The sequence below is a fragment of the Polyergus mexicanus genome, unplaced genomic scaffold (genome assembly GCF_030449975.1).
Source record: "Polyergus mexicanus isolate NDT 795.1 unplaced genomic scaffold, iyPolMexi1.0 SCAF_9, whole genome shotgun sequence".
NCBI classification, from domain to species: domain Eukaryota; kingdom Metazoa; phylum Arthropoda; class Insecta; order Hymenoptera; family Formicidae; genus Polyergus; species Polyergus mexicanus.
In genome coordinates, this window is record NW_027223329.1 from 6,822,016 (window position 1) to 6,845,182 (window position 23,167).

Sequence of the window (23,167 nt, forward strand, 5' to 3'; positions counted from 1 at the left end):
TTTTTTCTCTTTATTGCAATATTTAGAGTTGATAATAAGTGCATCGTATCTGGGATAATCTGCATTTTAAGTTTATTTCCCAATGTTCACAAGATTTGCTTTGAATCATGCTACATATTTCCTTGATATTTTCTGATTAGATTTGACACATTAATGATCGCTCGAACAAGTTAACTTGAAATATTTACAAGTAAAAGTTGCATCTTTCCCATTACAAGTACAAAAATTTCTTCGGTATGATTAATCACGCGTTTATATTTCTCTCAACATATCTTACTTTATATATATATATATATATATATATATATATATATATATATATCTACGCATATTAGGTCTATTATCATCTACGTGCCACGTCAAAATTTGTTGGTAACAATTATTTGTCATCAATATTACACGCTTGTTACCTTCGTGCGAAAGGCAACGCGAGATGCCAATAAAAAATGATTGTCTCGTTACAAAACGCAATTCGTACGTGATCTCGTTATTATTTATGCCGTGTTTAAATCTTAAGTTGTTGAGCATAATTGCATTAAAAGACAATCGATCGACGGTCCATCACTAAATCCTTGTATAATCCTTTCCAATTTGCAAAGAAACATTGTCAGCAATGTTGCACACAACATCAATATTTTTGCTTCGCAAATGTCATCATTATTTTCCCACAATGATCTGAATTCGCTGTTAATTCTTAAGAATCTTTTCTATTCTTCACACTTCATCCTCTTCTATGTACAAAGTCGTTTCACATTTTTCATTATCCATTTGCACCGTTTTCTCGTCAACTATCATTTGCGAGTCTATGTCCTCGGTAATAATTATGGGATTCTGCCCTCGTAGCATTGTATCTGTCCTCTTTGATCTGTAAGATCCGCGAGACTTTCTGTTATCAATTACCGAACTTTCCATGTCGATTTCCGTGACATTTTCCAATTCCGGTTCTTCGAGCAGCATGTCAGCTTCCGTAGGCATGTCGGACGACAAAGCGCCTGCATTCGCTTCCTCGATGTCTACTACGTGACTCTCGTCGGAATTGTCGGCACGGCTTTCTTCAGTATCGAGGGACACTGTCGTAAAGTACTTTGGCTCGCAATCGGAACCTTCCACAACAGCTTGAGTGTTTAATGAGTGTCGACTCGATTGAGAATCCTTCGAATGCTTATCGAAGGATCGCCTTCTGTTGTCATCCGATTTAGAATGATACAGCTTAGCATGACGTGCTTGTCTTCGCAAATTCTCTCCACTGTTCGTTCGTGATTTTATTTCCGTCTCGTCGAGTATATAGCGAGTACAATCGACGCTGAATCTTTCTATTGAGAGTTTCCTATAAATTTAGTTAGAAAAAGGATTTTGTCGCTTGCCTTGATAAACGTTAGAATGATTAGATATATTAATAAAGATTATATTTTATTATATACTGCAATGCTTACAGAAAGATCGGCTTTACATATAAACTAAACAAGCCGTGATTTAAAATTTTATATCGAATTGCGATCGAATTTGCGCAATCTGAAAAAGTATACTTGCAAATAAATATATTTACAATTAAATATGTTTTGAAATTATTTTATTTATTATATATTATTTTTATTATTATAGCTTATAGAGTCACAATAAATTCAAATCTGCTAATATGTGCATAATATTGTAACTGCAAGCATTGTAATTGCAAATGACATATATGAATTATTAATACAAATAATAAGATAATCATTATTGTAAAAGTTGATATAAAATTTTTCGTTACCTGTAATCTCCTCTGCGAAAGTCAGGACTTTTTCTAAACTCGAGACTAGCTTTACGATATCCTAACGAAGCTCGATCGAGGCGACGATCAGCGCCGATTCTATCGAAGGACATTTTACGAAAGTTCGGTGACGAGATTTTACGGAAGTCTCGCGGCGAGGCCTTACTAAATTCTTTTGATACTGCCGTTAATTCTTCCAACAATCTCAAATCTATCGAATTTCTTTTTCTTGGCACGAAGTCATCTGGGTATCTATAGGCACCTGAGCGAGATATCTATGTTTATTTATCTTTATTTATAGACTTTTTTAATACTTATTTGGGCAATTTTCTTTTTCGGTTTAAATAAAAAAGAATAATCTTGGTTTATAAATGTGATTAGATTAAAAATCTAATTGCTTAAATAAAGTTTAACATGTATTTTCATATAAAAGGAATAAATTTGAGATTTCTTTACATTTTTTAAATTAAATAATATCGGCAAGGTTATTTTTTCTTTTAGAGTATTTCTGCTAGGGATGGAATTATATAATGATCTCATATATGCGAATAATCATATGTTCAAAATTATTTATTTCTAATCACCTGGCAATTTAGGCGAATGTACCAAAGTCGGTGGTGGTCGTGTAGCTTCGTCTACTTCTTCGACATCTTCCACTTTTGTCTGACGAAGTAGTTGATGTCGTCTTGCTGTATCGGATCGATCCTTCACTTTGAGCGTAACAGGACCTTTATTTGGAATGTGCAGATCCATCGCCATTGAGACTTGACTACCATTCATCTTTTGTCGTTCCAGACTTTCTCTGCTAATCTGTTAATTATTGAAAAAAGTTTTTATCGATCATAAGTTTGCTTCCTTAAAAATAAAGACTTTATCATACACATTGTTTTGCAAAATGTAGATTTTGAAAGATGCTGAATACCTGATGCGGGCTATAGCTCGGATTATCGACTGAAAGAGCGTGTCTCCGCAGCAATTCTGGATTTAATAGCGAGCAACCTGCGTATTTAGGCGATTTTCGGCGTGGTGACTTTTTGTCGATTAATGTAGGCGCGCTCGGGCTCTTCTTTATGGAATGCGCTACGCCTTTCTCTTGTAAATTTTTCGAAAATTGCATGAATTCCGCCGTTAATTGTTTCCTGGAGACTTCATGCGTGCTGGGACTCGGGCTACGATTTACTTTAAATAGGCCCAACTGATGATCCCATCTTGTTGTCTGGCTCGATGTCGATCTTCTATTACGCTGGCTTTTTGAGCCTTTTAACGTTGATGCTTGATTGAAGCGATAGCGAGCTGGTACCACCTTAGCCGCACTGTCACGTGCTTCGAAAGTCATCACACAGGCAGCTACTACAATGAAGCCTGCAAACGTCGTTATTTATGTGTGATATGTGTGTGAGACAGAATGTAAATTTTACGTACAAGTTACATAAACGTGTGTCATCAGATTTTAGATTCTGTCATTGTTAATAATTGAATATGTATCTAACTGTAAGTCAACGCAAATTTGAAAATAGATTTATACATATAACTGAATAATTTTTTTAATTCAGTATAATAATACAAAAAATGTTACAAAAATTTAATATGTCAAAAATATATGAGATTTTATTTTATTGCATAGCGATTATCTGATTCAATAAAGTTACATAATTATTTTTATATATGAGATAATAATAATTATATAATATATAATTATCTTATTATTTATCATTGAAGATAATCTCAAAAATCGACTTTGCGCGCATGCGCGAATCAAAAAAGTATATTCTAAAAATATTTTTCTTTTTTATACAAAAATGTATATATTCATATGTATAAAGGATCTATGCGGTGCACGTTTATCTAAAGTTTCTGCTGCCTAAGTCTGCAGCATGAGCCTCCATAGCTCAGGGGTTAGAGCACTGGTCTTGTAAACCAGGGGTCGAGAGTTCAAATCTCTCTGGGGGCATACTTTTTTTTCTCGTTTCTATCGAATGTTTTTATTTGACCGTGATATCACAATATATTGCACATTTTTCGCGTCTCATCTGCAATTTTCCACTCTACATCCGCTCTACACACGTTATATTATCCGATAAGTACTCTGCGTTGATACCACTGCTTTGGTTATTTTCCGTGCAAAATTAGCACATGTGTAAAATTTTGTAGTTTTATTCTGTAGAATTACAACGATACATTAGTGTATAATATTAAAAAAAAATATTATTTATAAAAAATTATTACAAAAGATTATTTATAAAATTAAATAATATTTCTAACGTATAAAGTAAAAAAAATATATAGAGTTACATATATATATTATAAACACAATTTTAACTAATAATAAATTGTGGAAAATTATAGTGCAAAAAAATTTGTTCTGATTCTTATAAAAAAATATTAATTTTTTTTTTTATTGTAAGAAATCTCTAGCATAACAAATTGAGAGCATTTCAATTCTAATATAATTTTTCTCTCTTCTATAACTTTATTACATCATATTATGATAATAACAATTATATTAATACTTATGTCATATATTACGTAACATTACGTGCAATTATATGTAGTGTCATTACATCACGCGTTTACCTCGTGGAGAATGTTTATATACATTCTACGATAGTGTACTTATTTATTATTGCGCACTTGTGTGTGTGTGTATTATTGTATTTCAAAGAGATTAGTGTCAAATAATTAGTTGCTCGATTGAACAAGTGTATCGCAATCGTAAATTATATGTTTGCAATGTGTATTACTATTACCTCCCAGACCCATAACGACAGGGCCGGCGTAGCTCAGATTATTCAGATGAAATCCGCGCGATTCATTCTTCACTTTTACCGTGATGTTACCTCTGATCTCCTGCGCCACTGACAGCTGATCTGCATAATATCCTATGTAATGAAACGAGAGAAACGCCCTTATGTCATGTATATATGCAATTATTGAATGGGGCAGGATATACCAGATAAAATTGAAATATATAAAAAGCTATCTTGATACATTGATTTAAATATTATTGTGATGCTTTTTATTTAAAGCGTCACATGATATGTCTATAAAATATTTAAGTAAATTATTCTTTTTCGATATATCACGAAGTATTATACTATATATTAAGACAAATAATATTTTCTGATTAACTTTGCTCCCCTCTTCCCCCCGTTCTGTTATGTCGAATTTTCCTACTTGCAGTACAAAAAAATCGATTAAAAAAGCAATTTTTTTTTCATATAAATAAATATTTTGATATACAATTAACAGTCAAACGTCTTACAATAATTTCAATATCCAGCCCAATATTAAATAATTTTATAATAACACCCAATTAAAAAATCTAGGCGTTGCGACAATTAGGGTTGCACGAGACCCAAGACAAGAGAATATTCGCAAAAATATTGTATTGGTCTTGAAAATTTTAATCTTGTCTTGGTCTTGAGAGGATTTTTGTATCAAAGATCTTGTCTTGTCTTGTCTTGCCTTGATTTTTATTAACAGTTTTTATTTAACGCTAAATTATTTGTCAGCTTGATAAAAAACAGAAAATAGTAAGTATATCTGATTTCTTCTGCTATCCGAAGCGCCGAGCACGATTTTCGTTTGTTCTTTACTGCGTATGCTCACGTCTCGATTGTGCAGACGTAGTCTAAAAACTAAACCAAGTTCTTTCGCTGAACATGCAAACATTTCCGAAAGTGATAATGAAAGTTCGGAAGTAAGTGCAGTTAAACAATGCACAAAGAAAACTTTTTTTAAGTATGAAACAAGAAACAATGAAAAAATCGGCGTATGTTTATTATGTCAAAAAGAAAATGTGACTAAAGAAATAAAAATGAAAAATAGTAACACTACTGGATTAAAAAAACATTTGGAGAAAGATCATAAAAAAGCATATGAAGATTTATTTGGATTAAAAGCAATGAAAAGTAAAATATTGTCAGAAAAACAAAAAGCGATAGATATATTTTTAAACATAAGTATTGAAATTAAACTTTATAAATTAAGTAATATAAAGTAATTAATTTGCGCTATTTTTATGTCACATTAAAGAGTGTAATGATAATGATGCGCAGACTCTTTAAATTTAACTTTTTTAAAGTTTTTAAATTTATAAATGTTTTTATTTACTAACAATAAATAAAATTTTTTGTCTTTCTCTCCTATTTCCATATTAATTAAAATCTCCGTTCAGAGATCGGGAACAATTAGATAACTTTTCTTAAAAACCAAGACTTCTTGATAAGATCAAGAATCTTGATAATTTGTTTTGGTATTGTCTTGATAATTAATTTAAAATCTTGTCTTGATCTTATCTTGAAATTCAAGACAAGATCAAGACAAGACCAAAACTAGTCTTGGTGCAACCCTAGCGACAATTCAATATTTGGATATCCAAAAATATTGGCTATATATCAATGTTATGTAAAATGTGTAATTGTTGTTAAAAATAGTATCAAATCTAATTTAAATTCTCTCGATTCATGCACGTAGACATAAGTAAGCAATAACTGCAAGCTTGCGCGCATATTAAAGAAAAAGATTAATATTTTGCGGTCTACACGTAAGTATTAGGTACAACATTTAATTGTAAATTTATAAACATATATTAGAATATATATTAAAATATCTCTTTCTTATTTTTTAATCATTGTGAAGACTACTAACAATACATAAAGTAATTTTGCAAGATTTCAAATCTGCGACATTAAAGATGACAGAAATTAGACCACAAAGGTTAATCTTATGTTAGTAAAACGCTCTTTGCCTCAAAGCGGCCATTGGCTTAGTAGGGGGATTAAGACAAAATAGCATTCGATCGAATTGTTTATGAACCGATGTTTAATTTATGTAATTCTACTCACCTATGGTTGCCATGCAAGCTCCTAAAAGCATTAGCAGTAGCCCAATTCCGAGAGCTTTGCAGGCGTGCCACAAGCACCGCGTTGTCACCTTGCCTCTCACCACCTGTTTGATTTAATTGCCGCCATTAACAGTTAATAACCTGGACAATAGTCCAGCTGTTTACCAGCCGCAGTGGCACAAACACACGCGTACGAGCGCGTTTACGTGGTAAATCGATAAATCAATTACTATGATTTAGGATATAGCATTAGGGTGTAATGGCATAGTAACGTTTCTCGGTGCTGATAATCATGAGCGATATCTTATGCAGCGTTATTCACGTAATATCACTGCATAGTGAAAGATAGTACGGTGCTAAGATAATTAATTTATATAATCATAGATTGATTGAAAGAAAATATAAAAATTTTTTTCTACGAGTGCCCAGATAGCACAAGGATGTCCTTAGGACGTCCAAAGGGCATCCAGGACTTACATGTAGGATATCCTCAGGATATCCCATTGAAATCCTCAGATCTCCTCTGGATGTCCTGAGGAAGAGTAAACGATAGCCGTATATTAACCTCTGGAGAATCCAGGGAGATCCTGTGGAACATCTTAAGGATTTTTATAGGATATGTTAGGGATATTTTTCGTATGTTTCAAGGAGCAAATTTTAAAATTTAAATATAAATTAAAATTATGTTTTGTTATTTACTGCCAATATTAAAAATCTAATATTAAAAATAGTTCACCGTTCTTTAATATTTGAGGCTTTCGTGCTGTACATGAATATTTTAGGTTTGCCTCCCGGGTTTGAGTTGTGTAATATTTTCTAAACAATCCAATATCTGAATTCCCTATGTTGGGATTGCATCAGAAATTGAACTGATAGAAAATAATTACATTTGTAATTTCATGTCAGTTGCTCTTTGCAAGCTTTATATAATTCTCATGACCAAATCTCAAATACGACTTCGCGTGTTGTATAGCGGTAAACAAATGAACTAGCGGTTGAATACTATTGTTTGTAAAGTTTTTGGAATGTTGGGAACAGTAACATTTCTCATGAAATATTAAATAAATAATAATTTTGGATATATGAAAATGTGCGCATCAAATTCAATTATTAATATTAAACGAAATTAACGTTAACAATTAATTGCACATGTATATGTCCTCTGGAAATCCAAAAGACATCCAATATAATAGACAGGGCAGATATATCCTACAGACATCCAGGGGTTATCCAGTGAACATTTATAGGACATTGATACTTATTATAATACTTAAGATTTCTAAATTATATAAAATAGCCGACACAACTAAAAATAATTATGTATGCATATTAAACTTTTATAAATATATTTATAATAATATCTTAAAACATCCTACAAATGTCCTGAACCGTCCTGGACATATTCAGGATGATCCTGAGGATGTTTTGTGCTGTCTGGGTGTTATATTAAAAATAATTCGGTATTTACAGAAAAATTGTTGTGAATGCAAAAATTATTACTAGAGAGCAATAGTAATTCTTGCCAGCACTAATAATTAAATAATTGTAATTTGTGCGTTTGTGTTTGTATAAAATTTGCGTATATTTCTCTCGAGGCAAATTCTGTGTCAGAAGTAATTTCTGCAGGCAAAATTCGTGCTAGAAATGGTTAGAAATATGTTCCTACGGTATATGTACATGCTCTCTATATACCTATGTATACTATTTGGCTCTCTCTCTCTCTCTCTCTCTCTCTCTCTTTCTCTATAGCTAATTTTCATCGGCAATCTGCTTTCTAATAATTATATTAATGAAGCCGATAAAGAGTCTTATCTTTCCAAGATATGATATATATATTGTACTTAATATCTCGAGTTTCGAAACGATGAAAGTGTACCTGTACGTTCCAATTAGCCCCAGGCCCGCAGGCTCTTCTCTGCGTCCCCTGCCATTGAATGCTTCCTTGTGGCATCCTGTTATTCATAAAAGTAGATATTTTTTTTGTTTTGTAACAACACAATGAAAAAAATTTATATATATATATATATATATATATATATATATTAGATTGCTTACCCTCACGTTTTCCAGATTCTTATGCCTGAGAAACATACGATCCCAAATTCTGTAAGATTTTCGTTAAATATTAAGGAAAAAGAAAGAGGAAGAAGTTAATTGTTAAAGAAGAAATAAGTTAAAAAAGAAAACAACTAAGTTGCCATTCCTACAATAGTGCTAAGTAGAGAGAAGAGTAAATATTGATATTTTTATTTACAATCTCTGCTTTTTGTCTATATAGTTTTACTTGAAATAGCGTTTTTATTTTGCAACGATGAGGGCATAATTCTACCGCGAGTCCGTTAATTAACAATCCCGAATTCATCTCGCGGTATTATGCGCGCGATCTTTTATCTGTTTGTGGTTTGTTTTCGCTTAGCGTCGTACCGTGTCGGCGTTTTAATTTGACGTACACGCATAATGAGGACCGAGTGTACTTTCTAACACATCGACACACATTTGTATATTGTTTTGTCATCTAGCCACGCATACGTCACTCGACTGTCGCACACAATCTATACGTGAGAGTTATTATCTGACTATGTCGTCGGTGTGCATTGCTCTCGTATGCCTGCCTCTCGGCGGATGCAGCAGAAGTGCATTGTTCGTATGCCTGTGCCTCCCGCATTTCGTCTTTCAGCGTCGAAACTTCGCGCGTTTCCTATCGATTCAAATCCCTCCTTACAGTTGCAATCCTTCTTTGCGTCTTAAAAATTGGCCATTTACGCTTTACTAGATTTTTAGCGGTAATAAGTTCCTCTTTTTCGATTATACAAGTCTCTAATACCGAACAAGTATGCGCCTGTGTTTTTAAAAGTCTGTCTTTTTTTCTTGGCGAATATATTCGAGACATCTGAGTTTTAGACCTTTATTTTTATATAGTTTATTTCTCGCATAAGAGAACATGCGCAGAAATTTATATATCTGCGAATTGAAACAATCTGTCCCTTTTAAAATTTCGAGTTGCGAAAAATATTTATGAAGGTATAGTTTGTATTACACGTAGAAAAAAAAGCTTTTTATTACAATTTAATTAATTAAAGCGATTTAGACGCATCATTGCATAATCATACATTCAATAATGACAGAAATTCGCATATCGTTATTCACATTAATTATAACATGAAATTTTACGCTGAATAATTAATACGCGCGATTTAATAATATAGTTAGTAATCTATCGCTCTTGTCTATCCACAACAGCACGTGTACAAGTCTACTTAAATTGCACGAAACCTACTCGGTTATTTTAGAATGATTCGATCCGACGGGCTTCCAAGAAACTGCTTTCCATTGGATTGCTTTTCACAGTTCATTCCGCACATCGTAGTCAATTTAGAACATAAACAATTTAGGAGAACGTTGCGCGCCATTGTTTCAAGATTTTTAATTGGATTGCTTTAATGTGTGCGAAATGTTACCACAGATTGTTCGTTATCAACAATCTCGATAGAACTACTATCGACAACCTCTTTGTTTAAAAATATCGTGTAATTTTTTGTAAAGGAATTTGTATAAAAAATACTTTATATTTTGATATGCTCTAAATTAAATATTTTTGATGAAATTTGTTGCACGATATATTTATTCAATAAAAATTTTTTTGTGAAAATTGTATAAAAATACTGGATATATATATATATATATTCTGGATTCTCTATTATATACAATCTTTCAGATACATAGTAAAGTTTAAGATAAATAGTAAAGTTTAAACTTAGAACATTTTTCATTGAGAGTTTCATCGATTTTCTTACAAGCGACTGAAAATGTAAAGATTTGAAAGATTGAAGTTTCTAATGTATAGACAACTACAACTTGCGCTTGTAATTAGTTTTGACTGGATTTTAATAAAAATTAAATTTGATATTTAATGATCTCAATATACTTGTCTGTTACATTTGATTATCATATTAACAAATTAATCATATTTTCTATTAAATTTCTATTAAACAAAAATCGGATCCGTATTTGTTAGAGTATACGGTTATGGTAGTAACGTACATATCCCCATACAGCACCGAAAGATTGCAGAAACGTTGCATAGACCTTGCATTGAAACATTGTAATATTGCATGGAAATTGCGAAATGTTTCTGCAATGTTACTGCAAGTCTGCGGCAACGTTGAAATGTCCGCCCTTAAAAATATTACAATGTAATATTACAGTAATGTTACGGTGCAATGTATTTGTAATATTGAAATGCGTTGCTACATATATGCAGAACGCTTTAAATTTGATAGATAAACTTTGAAAATATATAAAGATATCCAAGGGAAATAAGAAAAAAAGATTGTGAATTTACGCAATTACGAGTTTTTTTCTCTCTTGGATGTCTTTATATATTCTCGAAGTTTATTTATTAAAATCTGAAATATCGTGCATATTAAAAAATTATTATCAAATTTTAGATTTTATATAGGAATGGAAACTATTTAACAATTTCCTGTTATCTATTTAACATCGCTATTTTATAAATAATTTACAAGTTTAAGAAAATAGTAATGATTAAATAATTTCATTTTCATAAAAGTTAAAATTTTACTTATATAGATATTAGACTCTATTTTACATCTTAAGTAGACAATTAACGAATAATTTTAACTTTTTTGGATATTTATGTATCCGATTACTGAACAATCAGTTCAATATCTGAATTTCCTGTGTTGCGATTGTATCGGATAAATTAAACTGATAAAAATAGTTATATCTTTAATCTTATTAGCCGCTCTTTGCAAGCTTTATGTAATCATCGTGACTGAAACTTTAATGCAACGCACGCCGCATAGCGGTAAACAAACGAACTAGTGATTACCGAAAACTGTTTTTTGTAATGTTTTTGAAATGTTGCTGTAACATTCTCATAAAATATTACAATTATATGTTCCAATAATGTCTCAACAATATTACATTGCAACTTGCAAGATTGGAATATTACTGCAATATAATTGCAATGTTCTGTGCTGTATGGGATCTTTTTTTAGTTTTACAGTTAGTTTTAAACATATTTTTAATTTACATACACGCACAATTTCCACTTGTTGAAATTGACCAAAGTTTTCTGCATGTTATTCTCGTTTTAATCACATTAAGAATTTTAATTATAGATATACACATATTAGAAGCAAAAATAGAATGCAATAAACTTAGGCCCAACTCACTATCAAGCACTTCTTACATGGATGAAATTAAATTTGCCATTTTTCTTCTATTCTCTATATCTAACATATGTAATACATATATATATATATAAAATCATTTGGGCTAAAACGAGAAAATATTAATTTATAGCCACTGTTTTTACGAGAGCGCGATTTAAGTTTCTGATCGAATTATCCGCGACTTCAGCAATGCTATATATTTTCGAAGCGATTTCGCGCAAAAATTTACCTATATCTAATTTAATTATTAACATCTGACATCTGTGCTCTTACACTCGTCACGAAACCGAGCGTTACGTTACAGAGATAAATAATGGATTTCGATTCTTGTACAGAGGGTCGGTTACCATAACAACCGACTCGGCCAGTTCCATTTGCATAACCACGACCTTTCGTTATATGCTGTATGTTCTTCCTTGTTCAATTAAAGCCCGGTTTTCGATATATCGCGTATGGCTTATTTAAATAATATATCGTAAGGAAATATCGGGTTTCCGCGAGTTTTCCAATCATTGTTTAGACCGTTGCTACGTGAGATTTCTGTTGAATTCATAACGATTTTATGATGACTTGTTTGATGTTACTCTAGCTTCTGAAATCATCTGCGACGCGCACGTGAAACGTTTCTCGCAACGTCCAGTCAATATTTCAGAATATTTTTATCACGAACAATATTTTTCTTTTTAATATATTATAGGATATTAATTATGTTTTCAATATATTACACAAAAGTTTTGCGAATGAATATTAATTGCGTTCAGATAATATAATATAAACACCATATTACATTTTTATAGATTTAATAAACACATCCGATATATCGAGTCTTATATCGTTATTTCTTAATATCGCGCAAATATCATATATGGAGAGGCCGCGGTCTATATTTAATCCTTTGAGGTATGTTGAAGCAAACCAGGTAAACGCCGAGTGTTCACGAAAAGAATGGGATAAAAAAGCTTCTAATGCGACCTACGCCGTTATGAATATCGATGTAATCAATGTCGGATATTTTTTTGCCATATATAATAAATAATAAAGTCTCAAATGTGATATTTACATTAAAATAAAACTTATTTTTTGAATTGAATGGAAAACCAAGTGCTTTTGTAATTAATGAAGTAAATTTATTGTCACGATGTCAACATTATTAATACAGATTTGTAAAAGAAATTAATATTTAATAAAAAAGAAAGTGCGTTACTTATGATTTACTCTATAAAATTATTTTTATCTCTATGCTTGTTTGTATTTAGTTAATATATTTACCCATACAGCACTAAAGCTTGCAACAACATTGCTGCAATATAGCAATATTGCATATTGTAGTTTAATGTTGCAGAAATATTACAAAGACATTATTTTACAATATAACTTTAGTAATGTTACAGCAACATTCCAAAAATATTCCAAAGAAAGTATTCGATAATCGGTAGTTCATTCGTTTACCGTTATGCGGCGCATATTGCGCTATCTATTCCACATTTAATTTTTAGTCACGATGATTATATAAAGTTTACAAAGAGCGACTAATAAGATTAAAGATATAATAATTATTTTTATTAGCTTAAATTGTATGATATAACCCCAACACAGGGGACTCAGACATTGGACTAAGAATTCTTTTAATAGTTTCCATTCTTATATAAAATCAAAAATTTGATAATAATTTTTTAACATGCAAAAAAGATACTTCAAATTTTAATAAATAAATTTTGAGATTATATGAAGACAAGAGAGATGTGAAAAAACTTGTATGCGTAAATCCACCACAATCTTTTTGCATATCTGAATATTTCGGATACAAAGAGATTGTGAATTTACAAAATTGTAAATTGAGTTTTTTCTTATTTCTCTTAGATATTCTTTGTCAGTGAAGGAAGTCGAATGTGTACCGAAAAATTTGCAATTTATAATTTCGTTATTATTATAATACAGAAAATCTATATACACACTAGATCCTGATTCTTATATGCCTAATTTCTTATTATTTTTTTCATATGTTAAAGATATTATGTCGATAAATATACATAAAGTATTATTGCATATATATTATATTGCTATGTTGCTGCAATATTATATTGCAATATTTCTGTAGGCGGACATTTTACTGTTGCTGCAATATCATAACAACGTTGTAGCAACATTTCGTAATGTATCTGCAATGTTGCAATCTTGCAGAAAAATGTTGCTGCAATGTTGTTGCAATCTTGCGGTTCTATATGGGTAATATATGGTATCATTTAAATTTCGCGAGTATTACCTTAGAGAACATGAAAGTATACGTATAAGCGAGATATTTAACGAGTTGCTATTACTCCGCCACTTGAATTTGCATTTTTAATTACTCTTCGTAACGCAATCTTCTTGATGCAGAGTCCTCGCGTGGTCGCGCACAAGTATTTCATCATTTATCTTGCCATTTTCATACATCTACTCTACGTACCTTTATATATTATGCTCTGGAATAGTATATAAAGGTATCTTTCTGCTATTTATGTGCTTCACATTTTGCTTTTGTAAACGAGCATACGCGTTCAAAACATTTGAGAAGAGAGAGGCTATTTAAAATATTATTTAAATTACATATTGCAATTCGCATAAAGTTTTCTTCTTCTCTTTTCTCCGTTGCTACAACATCCCATTCGTATTCCGTGTTTCGCCTTCAAAGAATCAAGCTCGACAATTAATTACGATCGTCTATCTCTGGTTTTCTTCTTCATCGATGAGTCAGATACGAGAATCAAAGCTCTATTGGGATTAACGAGACGACTGTTTCGCTTTAACGTTTCGCTACTAATATTTTATACGGTGCTATCGAGTTATTCCATGCGATAGAGATTTTAATGTACACAATTCGACAAGATTGCTCGATAAACTTGAAGATTTTCGACACCGTATCGAGAGCATCGACATGGTTTTATTTTTATTCCGACACGTGTTACGTACACACAGCGGGGAAGGCAAACCAAGAAAAACATGATGATATTCAGAGCGATTCATATTTGTGCCATGTCTCTCGTCTCGTCATTTTATTTTTATTATTTTCCGCGATATAATTAAACTGTCAACTTCTAAAGACATGACGCTTTTCAGATAGTGACATAAATTGTTTATCGTAACTGACTAGGTAATGCGATTCGTTGTGACTGACTATGTAATGCGATTTTCATAAATCGTTTTCTACAAAATGTTTTCTCGGTTGTAGAATTTGCAATACATAACGAATCGTTGGTATATTATATTTAATTTATTCCATTTTATATCGATTCATGCTCATTCAAAGTTACGATATTTTCATCTTTGCTTGTTAAAAATGTAACTACAACGGAGAGAAGCACTTTAGATATAATCTTCAGAATATCTTATCGTTAGATTATATATTTGACAGCTTTATCGGGGCCAGCGAACCGAAGAGAAAAATTGCACTAAAATCCGGAATTCGGTTATTAATAAATCAGATGCAATCGGACTCTGAGTGTGACAAGAGGAAATCAATGAGAGAGAATGTTCGTTAGATGTCCGTATATAAAACGAAGTGCAGTCCGTTGAACAATAAAATATTCTCTCCGACTGCAATCCATTTTTCGGATTTTTTTATATATTTCCCCATAAAATGCTTTAATATATTTTTATCAGTGAAATATCTCCATCCCTTGGTAAGGTCCTTATATTTTTCTTATTGTGTCGATATCTTATATCTGCGCCGTTTGTTTCAATCCCGTCTTCGTAATCCTTTCGTTATATTCGTGTTTATCTCTACACGAAGAGAATTTTCTTTATGAGAGATTTTTTTTTTTTTTTTTTTTTTTAATTACTTCTCCAAATTACTGTAAGATTTCCCCAAAAATTCTTTATTTACATAATTGATATTTTTATCTGATAAATGTTTATCATACGTCATTTAAAAATCTGATTTGTTTCGTTGAAATATTTCCTTCCTGATCGAATCAGGAAAGAAATATTTCAACGAGACAAATCAGATTTTTTAATTTAAACAACTTTTATGTAGAATTTTTAATAATTGAATTAATTGAAATAGAGAATAGTTGGAGTATTATAAAGATTGCGAAGATTTATCAATCCAGCTATTGTTGCATTGCACGCATATTTTAAGATCGCCTAAAGATGTGAAAATCGCTCACCTTGTCAAAATCCAGCGCATTGAAGAGAACACTCGATCATCGTACGTCGCGAGTCGATCCCGCGCTCGTGTCAACTGCTTAACTTTACATCCCGATGCTCTTACGAGTAGAATGAACGCGCGGGAAAAATCGCGAGGAACACTATTAAACAGTCTTATCCACTAAATCATCGACCGATCGAAACTTTTTTTGTCTCTCACCGACATTGTCCTTCACTCGATTTCCCTCCTGTATTTCATTGGTGCGCGTCAAAGAGGACTGCCGATCCTTGCGTGTTTATCCTCGCAGCCCTTGTAGACGGATTCTGGTGGTGGTCAGCAAAATCTGTGGGCTACAGGATAAACGATAGGCTCGAGAAAATGATACTAAATCACTATTGTCGCGGTCGGTGGTACTCGAGGGAGAGACGCTCGACGAGATGCTGCTCGAGGGAGTGTCCTCCTCCTTCCTCGGCATCACCTGTTGGTATCGCGCCGTGACCCCGGTCACGGTTTTATACAGGGTGACACGCTGAAATCTCCGTAGCCGGAGCGGCGCGGCACCTCGCAGTGCGCACTCGCCAACGGCAGATCAATGTGTGTTAAATCGCAAATTTCTCTCCGCTCTCTGAGAGGATAAGGATCCACACGGAGTGTGCCTTTCCTCTTCTCTCTCGACGGTCGGTTACGGGTACGATGTCGTTATAAATTTACCCGTCGATTTTACAACGGTATCAAATGCATCTGTTACGGCTAGATAGCGTGCAAATGACAGCTTCTGTGGTAAGTAGATAGATATTTAGAGATATACACATAAAAATAGAAAGAGAGAGAGAGAGAGAGAGAGAGAAAACATTTGCATAAAAATATTTATATATTTAAAAAACAATTATACTATTTTAATGGTATATCAAAATTGCTATCATTTTAACATAATATAGAAGATGTAGAAATATTCCTTATATATTTAAATAACATTTTACTTTAACATTTTTTTCTAACAATAAGTTTATAATCTTATTTTAACTCTCTTATATATCTGACACAGTATGATTCTATTTTTATTCATTTACATGCGTGGCAAGAAAATGTATAATATTAGATATCGGAATTTAATCCGGTATGTTATTTTTTCCGATATCGGTTATTTTTATTGTATATACAATACTAATGTGTGTATCAAGTTTAGATTATATACAATAGATTAAGAAGGTCTCTCTCGGTCTTGATAGATAATATTATCAATGCTTTATAGTTATCCTAGCGGACATTAAGGCCTTTATCTTTATTATGCTTATCAATGATCAACTATAAATAAATTAGATCTATCGACCGTTAGAGCGTATCGATATGTTGTAGTTACATTTTCTATATATAGCTTCCTATTTTTTACCAAAAGTATTCGATTCATTACTATGAATAAAAAGAATATTGTAAGGTAGCTTAAGATTGTTTAAATGTTGATCTTATTTACTTTTCCTTTTTGACACAATAAAAGTGATCCCTAAACAGGGATGAGTTATTAAAGCCAGCACAAAAAATATATTTAATAGATGAATATCATTTCTTAAAAAGTCATCAAAGAAAAGAACATCTGATTTATTAATAGTAACAAATCAAATATGATCATGTCATATGATTACTTATCCATTAATTTCACTATTGTTTCAATTAAAAAATTTAATATAGTTATATGTACTTTTTTCAATCATCAAATATAAATTAATTAAATATTAATTATAATATTAAATATCAAAATTTTAAGTCTATTTGTAAAATAGAATTTGCTGTTTGTATTATAATATTCACTATTTTGCCAATCTGTTTTTAATTGTATAATAAATGTATTATGTTTCTTTACTTATATACTCTTATGACTTTCTCTCATTATTACTTAAAACGTTAAATTAGATATATAATGCCTAATTTTTTATTTTTTATAAATATTCTCTAATGTAAATAATAATTTTGTTATTTCTAATGCTTTTTAAATATTTTAAATGTTTTTTTATAAAAATTTAGGCGTACAAATCATTGTTCCAGCAATGTCTTCTAGATATAACGTAGATAAAATTGTCGCCGTTGCGATCGTCTTCGTTCTTGCGAAATTCGGTTTGTTACACAAAGAAACAATTTTTTTTTTTCTTTTTATGATTGGCATCTAAAATCGAATCTCTTTTCTTTGTCAAGGTGTCATAGATCATTTTTCGCATTTATCGGCTAAAGTTTGCAAGATTATCTATTTGTTCTAATAACTTGATCTATACGCCGTAAAATGGCGTAATAATTCGTATTATGTGCAAGCTTCACTTTTTCGCGCGCACGCGCGCGCAGAATGTTTTTTTTAAGTATATTTCTTTAAACGCTTATCTTTTTTAATTTTTTTTGTAACGATCTTCTTTATTTGTATATATATACAATATATATATATATATATATTAGGTGTACAACTTTGCTTCCGCCGTTTTCCTATAGATGGCTTTAGCGGTAAGTAGTGGTCGAAATAAATAGATCATAGACGTCATGCAATAAACTTGGGCATCTGTCAACATAACCTCATAGAAACATTAGTCGATTTGTGTCTGCATCATAAAGTTATTCTCGATTAAAAATGTCAGTTTACGAGCCAAATTCTCGTCATTTGCGGGAGGTTTTAATTTTCTGCTTCAATATGAAGAAATCTGCGGCTGAGGCTCATCGAATACTCTCAAATACTTATGGTGAAGCCGCTATTAGTGAAAGAACGTGTCGTGAGTGGTTTCAACGCTTCAAGAACGGTGATTTTCACGTCGAAGACCGGCATAGCGGTGGAAGAGAGAAGGTTTTCGAAGATGCAGAATTGGAGGCATTACTTAATGAAGACTCGAGTCAAAGTCAAAAAGAATTGGCACGATCATTGGGAGTGACTCAACAAGCAATTTCAAAGTGTATAACCAGTTTTTTACAATAAAGCCTCGAATTTCGGAAAAAAACGGCGGAAGCAAAGTTGTACACCTAATATATATTGCTGAAAATTCAACAATCATCTATTAGTAATAAGGAATCGAGTAAAAATGTTGCTGATCATTGCTAAAATGCTTTATAGTACTTGTTGTGAAATTGAATTTCATAGCAGAGTAAGAGTATCTAATTAATGTAATGCAAGCCGCTTAATTGCAGGAGGCGAATTATGCTATATGCTTCGACAAGTCAATGCGCAAGATTAAGAGAAAATTCTTTTTGCAAACTGCCGTTGCGATAATGGTCTGACTTTATCATCCGCGGACACGGGATCGTGGATTAATTAATACGATTCGATTTTATTGCCGCAATTCACGATCTACACGACATACACGACGATCGACTCGACGCTCTTCCGGATCATTTCTAACATCAAACAAACCGAAATGTCTAAAATTAGTTTATACGCAATCTAAATTTACTTTTCTCACTCTCTAACTAAAACTGCTCTCAAGTAAATGTATCACTTATAAATATTTCCCTAAGTTTGTCAGAGCCGGCGAGCGTGCGCTCGAAAAACGCGGCCCGATCTTTTTTAAAAAATTCTCAATTAGTTCATTCCTATTCTCTTTGCATTCTCGCGCGAGTTGTTTCTCATTTATACATTCACACACACACACACATTTTTTTCTTGCTCTCTTTTGTTATATAGGATGCACCATAACTACTGCCACTCTTTTTTTTGTAGGAATTTTTTGATCAATTTATATCCTATATTCCATTTGTTTTTAAAATCAAAATATCAAGGCATCAATAATTTTTGATATAGTTACCCAGACAGCACAAAACATCCTCAGGATCATCCTGAATATATCCAGGACGGTTCAGGACATTTGTAGGATGTTTTAAGATATTATTATAAATATATTTATAAAAGTTTAATATGCATACATAATTATTTTTAGTTGTGTCGGCTATTTTATATAATTTTGAAATCTTAAGTATTATAATAAGTATTAATGTCCTATAAATGTCCACTGGATAACCCCTGGATGTCTGTAGGATATATCTGCCCTGTCTATTATATTGGATGTCTTTTGGATTTCCAGAGGACATATACATGTGCAATTAATTGTTAACGTTAATTTCGTTTAATATTAATAATTGAGTTTGATGCGCACATTTTCATATATCTAAAATTATTATTTATTTAATATTTCATGAGAAATGTTACCGTTCCAAAAACTTTACAAACAATAGTATTTAACCGCTAGTTCGTTTGTTTACCGCTATGCGACACGCGAACTCGTATTTGAGATTTGGTCATGAGAATTATATAAAGCTTGCAAAGAGCAACTGACAGGAAATTACAAATGTAATTATTTTCTATCAGTTCAATTTCTGATGCAATCCCAACATAGGGAATTCAGATATTGGATTGTTTAGAAAATATTACACAACTCAAACCCGGGAGCCAAACCTAAAATATTCATGTACAGCACGAAAGCCTCAAATATTAAAGAACGGTGAACTATTTTTAATATTGGCAGTAAATAACAAAACATAATTTTAATTTATATTTAAATTTTAAAATTTGCTCCTTGAAACATACGAAAAATATCCTTAACATATCCTATAAAAATCCTTAGGATGTTCCACAGGATCTCCCTGGATTCTCCAGAGGTTAATATACGGCTATCATTTACTCTTCCTCAGGATATCCAGAGGAGATCTGAGGATTACAATGGGATATCCTGAGGATATCCTACATGTATGTCCTGGATGCCCTTTGGACGTCCTAAGGACATCCTTGTGCTGTCTGGGTATATAAGCGGTTAAAAAAATGAGAAGCTTTTTCGTTAATACTTAATATAAAATCTTATTTTTTTACTTTATTTTGAAATTTATTATTTTAATTATTATATTACTTTAACAATCTTAATCTATATAAGAGATTTACTTACATATATCAAAATATCTAATATTCTCTATAGTATTTAATATTAAAAAAGTTATAAAAGAGAGAGTATATGGGCTTAAAAGTAATCAAAAAATTGTAAATAAAAGGAATGGCAATAGTTTTTTTACTTGGACATCCTATGTATATATAGTATATATTTATCTGTTCTTATATAGATAATAGCAAGTGAGTTAGCCTCATGCACGTTTTCTTTCTTTCTTTCTCTTCATCTTTCTCTTTTCCTCTCTTTGATTGTGTGTAGGTGTGCATATTCGCGTATATATATGCTATGTTTCTTAGATAATAGGTATCAATAGTGTCTCTTGTTTATAGCGTTAAGAATTAATTTATTAAAACTTTCTCTATCATCTTCATTTTTATAGTCTCTTTAATCATTTCTGTCCACGCATTAATTTTTGCAATGTATCTTTATCGCACGGATCTCAAAAATCTTTCTCGCTTTCGCTTACTCTCTTTCGTTCTTTCGCTTTCTCTTTCTCTCTCTCTCTCTCGCCCCGTCATATAGTTAAATTTTTCTAAAAACTTTTACACGCTGTATATAGTCAGATCGAACAGCTCGAGGCATCCTTCGTTGTATATATCAAAATTGATAAAATAATATTTCGTAATATCACACTGAGAGATCCATTTTGTCGGATGAAATAAGATTTGTTTGAATCAACTAAATCTCTTGTTTGGATATGGGCAAACAAATCCTTTAATTAATACAACAAAAGAATTTAGTTGGGAAATTTGGTAATACTAACACACAAATTTGGTTCAGTGAACAAAATTATTAATTGTATAAAATCAAATTTTTGGTTGTTTTTTATTTTAATTCTGTTCACTGAATCACATTTGTGTGCTAGTATCAAGCGACGCGGTAGCGTCGCGACGCCAAGTATATAAAAAAAACATTTCGGTCAACAGTTTGCCTATGTTGCCTATGTACAGGACTAATATCAAGCGACGCTACCAAGTAGCTTATCCGGAGTTTTACATCTAATAAACTTTCGATTAAAATTCCTCAGGAACCAAACCGTTAATCAAAAATCTAACGGCACTTTTCTTATACAATGTGGATGCAAGCTTTCGATTGCGACCAGTTTGAATAAGATTAGTGCAGTCAGTCCTGAGGAATGATAATCGTATACCAGAAACGTGACATTTTTCGTTCTTCTTCATTATCATAATAATAAGGTAAGTTAGACTCTCACGTACGTATGCTCGCACGCACACACGCAAAGCGATTTTGTCCCTCAAGGCGCGTTTGCAGCGCTCATGTACGATTATTCGCTTGAGTGTGCAAATACGCCTTGAGAGACAATGTGTATGTGCGTGCATACGTATATATGATACGTTTCAAGTAGTACGCGGTAGCATCGCGACGTCAAGATATAATAACGTTATAAATAAGGTTAATGTTCGCAACGTTAAGATATAATAACATTATAAGGTTAATGTTATATTTGAATCTGCTGCAGAAAATATATTTGGTCCTATCGAGTAAGTAGATTGAAATTTTGTATATATATCTTCTTATATATGTCTGCTTATATATGTTTATTTATTGTTTTATAAGTATATTATTTCTTGATTATATCTGAATATTGTCTAAATTATAGCGCTTATTTGCAGGATAGAGCAAAATCAATCAATCCTTTCAAGAAGGCCGGTATACTTTTAGCTGAAGAACTTTGCTAAACAGCGTAACATATTGGGTTAGAGAGATTTGGCAGTAACAGACAGTAAGTACAATATAGTAGCACATATAAAACCAAATATGTAAATTAAATTAAATATTAAAATTCTGTTCTTTTCATTGCACACAGATAGAGGGAAGTGACCATAAAGCACTTAACTTCGGATGGACATAAAAACGATTAATAACTGTTGAAGTAAAAGAAATATTTACTATTTATAATGTGGTAAGGGGAATCCTTGCCCTTATGTTAAGTAATTGAACTGAAGTTGAATTCAATGTCTTGAATAGCTTGAAATTTGTGAAACACGAATACCGAAAATAAATTTAAGCTATAATTATAACTATATAATTATAGCTTAAATTTATTTTCGGTATTCGTGTTTCACAAATTTCAAGCTATTCAACACATTGAATCACGTGTAATATTATAATAGCATGTTGCAATGCGAGATATATATTCATAAGTTTTATGAACATTATCAGAGAGATATCACTGACATTATTACATTTTTGATAAAATCGTAGGAATTTACAAGTTTTACTTCACAACTATATAATCAAAAATATAATAATGTCAGTGATTTCTCTCTGATAATGTTCATAAAACTTATGAATATATATCTCGCATTGCAACATGCTATTATA

General features: G+C 31.7%; 1 protein-coding gene, 1 long non-coding RNA gene and 1 other non-coding gene across 5 annotated transcripts; 2 read left to right on the forward strand and 1 right to left on the reverse strand.

Annotated features, from left to right (window-relative positions):
* Positions 1 to 308: 308 nt before the first annotated feature.
* Positions 309 to 16,468, reverse strand: LOC138936395 (uncharacterized). Of its 3 annotated transcripts, XM_070301776.1 has the most exons (10): positions 16,140 to 16,468; positions 15,940 to 16,038; positions 8,652 to 8,700; positions 8,473 to 8,548; positions 6,598 to 6,700; positions 4,498 to 4,629; positions 2,673 to 3,112; positions 2,335 to 2,560; positions 1,751 to 2,012; positions 309 to 1,327 (listed from the first exon to the last, which is right to left on the reverse strand). In XM_070301776.1, exons 4-10 carry the CDS (start codon positions 8,545 to 8,547, stop codon positions 715 to 717), a joined length of 1,851 nt encoding a protein of 616 aa, XP_070157877.1. In that variant the 5' UTR covers position 8,548; positions 8,652 to 8,700; positions 15,940 to 16,038; positions 16,140 to 16,468; the 3' UTR covers positions 309 to 714. The 3 variants fall into 3 exon arrangements, with proteins under 3 accessions (XP_070157877.1, XP_070157878.1, XP_070157879.1); XM_070301777.1 differs by having other exon boundaries at positions 8,652 to 8,676; positions 15,940 to 16,468; XM_070301778.1 differs by lacking the exons at positions 6,598 to 6,700; positions 15,940 to 16,038; positions 16,140 to 16,468 and having other exon boundaries at positions 8,652 to 8,664.
* Trnat-ugu (transfer RNA threonine (anticodon UGU)) lies at positions 3,629 to 3,701 on the forward strand. The gene has a single exon. It is a non-coding gene; the product is annotated as a tRNA-Thr (tRNA).
* Positions 16,469 to 22,167: 5,699 nt separating the features above from the next.
* On the forward strand, positions 22,168 to 22,846 carry LOC138936241 (uncharacterized). The gene is made up of 3 exons (XR_011447353.1): positions 22,168 to 22,323; positions 22,456 to 22,565; positions 22,650 to 22,846. It is a non-coding gene; the product is annotated as an uncharacterized lncRNA (long non-coding RNA).
* The last annotated feature ends 321 nt before the right edge of the window (positions 22,847 to 23,167 follow it).